General features: G+C 45.9%; 2 protein-coding genes across 2 annotated transcripts, besides 1 other annotated feature; both read right to left on the reverse strand.

The window, feature by feature from the left end:
* Positions 1-316: 316 nt before the first annotated feature.
* Positions 317-348: a sequence feature (A-rich).
* A 53-nt stretch (positions 349-401) lies between these two features.
* Tco025E_02631 (ATP-dependent DEAD/H RNA helicase) lies at positions 402-1472 on the reverse strand (the record flags this gene model as incomplete). Its single annotated transcript, XM_029369556.1, has 1 exon — positions 402-1472. The coding sequence occupies one exon, from the start codon at positions 1470-1472 to the stop codon at positions 402-404; it is 1071 nt and encodes a 356-aa protein (XP_029230384.1).
* Positions 1473-1507: 35 nt separating this feature from the next.
* On the reverse strand, positions 1508-2545 carry Tco025E_02632 (ATP-dependent DEAD/H RNA helicase; the record flags this gene model as incomplete). The annotated part of the gene is made up of 1 exon (XM_029369557.1): positions 1508-2545. A coding segment is annotated over one exon (1038 nt), but the record flags the coding sequence as incomplete, so codon positions are not given.
* Between the last annotated feature and the right edge of the window lie 2 nt (positions 2546-2547).

Raw genomic sequence — 2547 nt, forward strand, 5'->3', positions numbered from 1 at the left:
TCACTTCCGAATTGGCGGCTGAGTGGTTTTCTTCTTCATCATACCCTCCTCCTCCCAGCGGCACACGACGCCGCAGCGAGGCGGGCCCAAGGGGAATTGGGGAGGAGGGGGGGACCGAAAAACGGCAAATGCACCGCTCTGCTGAGGCCCGACCACGACCCACGCAATGGTCCACCGAAGCGAGTGCAAAAGAAAAGTGTAACATCTAATTATTCCAGGTGGATAAAGTAACGTGCGAGCCCTCGTCTGCTCGCAACTCCCTTACAGAAGCCTCTACAACAACATGTAAGATACCGAAGCAGAGGCACCACATGGCAAAAAAACAAAACAAAAAAAACAGTAATAAAAGCCAGTCATTGGCTCGCTGAAGCGCGAGGTAGACGTCGATAACGCCAGTAACCTTACCAGTCTTCATAGTCCATGTCCAACTCACCCACCTTTGCAACAATAATGTCCTCATCGTCGTCATCGTATTCATTAGCATTCTGACCGTCGCTGCCTTCCAGTTTCGGTTCGGTTTCCGTTGGTATAATGTTTTCCTCCAGGTTCTTATTTAATTCAGCCTCAACCCCTCTTTGTTGTTCTCCCTTTTCAAACGCTCCAAGCAGACGTGACCCACTGTGACGATTTAAAATGGCCAAGTCTCCAAAAACTGCAATCGCACGCTGAATCTCTTCCTCAGTCATCTGCATATCCTCAAATTCTTCCATGACAATTTCAGGTGCATCACCCTCATCCTCAGAATTATCATTCAAGTGGGTATTTCCGCAAAAAGTCATGGTCGGTTCTACCAATTTTTGTTCTTCCGTATCCGTGGCAACAGGGTTATCACGGCTTTCATCGACAGTGAGACTCGTTTCTTCATTAATAGGGTACCCAATAGTGTAGGCCAGTGCTCGTATTAACTCCTCAGGAAAGAGATCGGCTCGAACTTCCTTTATGGCCAAGGCAAGATAGTAGTCCATACACTCCCTAAGATCACGCAAGAGCAGTCCCACAGGTAGGGACGTCACGTACACTTTCTTGTCTCCATCAAAAAATAAGACAGCAAGATGTTTTGCTTCCTCTTCTCTCTCCAAAGCAAACGGAAATGCAGGTGCCATTTTGCTTTCCTCATCCGTGAGAAATGCTGGTGAAACTTCGTTAAATGGCCGAAGAGCAAGCTCACGAAGGCACAACGCCGTCTCCACAGCAGTCACGGCCGTGGCATCAAACAACGTAAGATTGGCTTCGAGATACATCCGTTCATGATAAAAAACAAAAACCCTATCATTAAAATCGTCGCGAGTTCGCATTGCTACAACAGAACCCATAGCAAATTGAGAAGCCTTGTTGTCCCAACAAAACACTTCCGCCTTCTTCCTGTTGCGGTTCGCTCGGTACTCCAACGATGCAATGCGAGGGTAAAATGACCAAAGAGCTACCAGTCGAATTAGCCCCACGTTTCTGGAATGTCGAGAAGCTACTCGCATAGGATCGTTAACCTTACGTAATAATGAAGAATCTCTTACAAGACGCAACAACTGGTTTCGGATTCGGTCCATTGAACGTAACACAGTCTGATCTGCAAACTGTTGCATCGCGTAATCAGCACTACAGTTAGTTTTTTCCATTCATCAAATAATTTCAAGGCGCAAAAATGATCTGATAATAGACCATTATCGATGTTTTTCATCGCATTTCGCATGGGTATCTTCTGCTCTGGCAAGGGTTTAATAAATGGTGATTTCCCAGAAAGAAAGGCAGCAATCGTTGCGATTGGCTCCAAAACGCCTAGACATGCAGCCGCAAGAAGCATTTTACCCAACAGCGGATGTATAGGAAGCTTTGAGAGCGCCCTACCAAGGTTTGTCAATTGCTCTTTTTCATAGGTAAAGGCACCCATATCCTTCAAAAACCTAATTGCATGTTCTATGGAATCTCCTGGTGGAGAATCCATAGCACGGCTCAACACCTTCGCACAGCCTTCATCTGGCTTCAATGCCTTTACGTGTAAGCAAACCTCTTCCAGTGGAGATCTCATAATGTCTGGCAAAAGAAATTCTGGAAGTTCTCCATATGCAGTCCTAGGAAGAAGATGAACGCATACCCCTGCTCTACAGCGCCCAGCCCTACCACGACGCTGCATACCATTCGCCTTACTGATATATGTGGCCTTGAGAACGGAAGTATTTCCCTTCGCATCATATGATGTGCCTTTTGTTAAGCAGCTATCAATAACAAATACAATATCATCAATGGTTACACTTGCTTCTGCAATATTGGTAGAAAGTACCACCTTTCTATACCGTTTAGGGGCTCGGTAAAACACTCTTTGTTGTTCTGATGCCGTTAAACTTGAGTGAAGCTGTAAAACAGACAACTCTCGGGCGATAGGCGATCGTTGAATCAATGTAGTCACTCGGCTAATAGAAGCCCATCCAGGAAGAAATACCAATATGCTTTCCGAAAGGTCACGCGAACTTCGATGAATGTAAGAAATCAATTTCAGTACAAGATCGAACGGGACCAGCGCCTCTGGATCACGATCTGTTTCCTCAAGAACGG

This window comes from Trypanosoma conorhini (genome assembly GCF_003719485.1).
Source record: "Trypanosoma conorhini strain 025E chromosome Unknown Tco_14.4_contig_00106, whole genome shotgun sequence".
NCBI lineage: Eukaryota > Euglenozoa > Kinetoplastea > Trypanosomatida > Trypanosomatidae > Trypanosoma > Trypanosoma conorhini.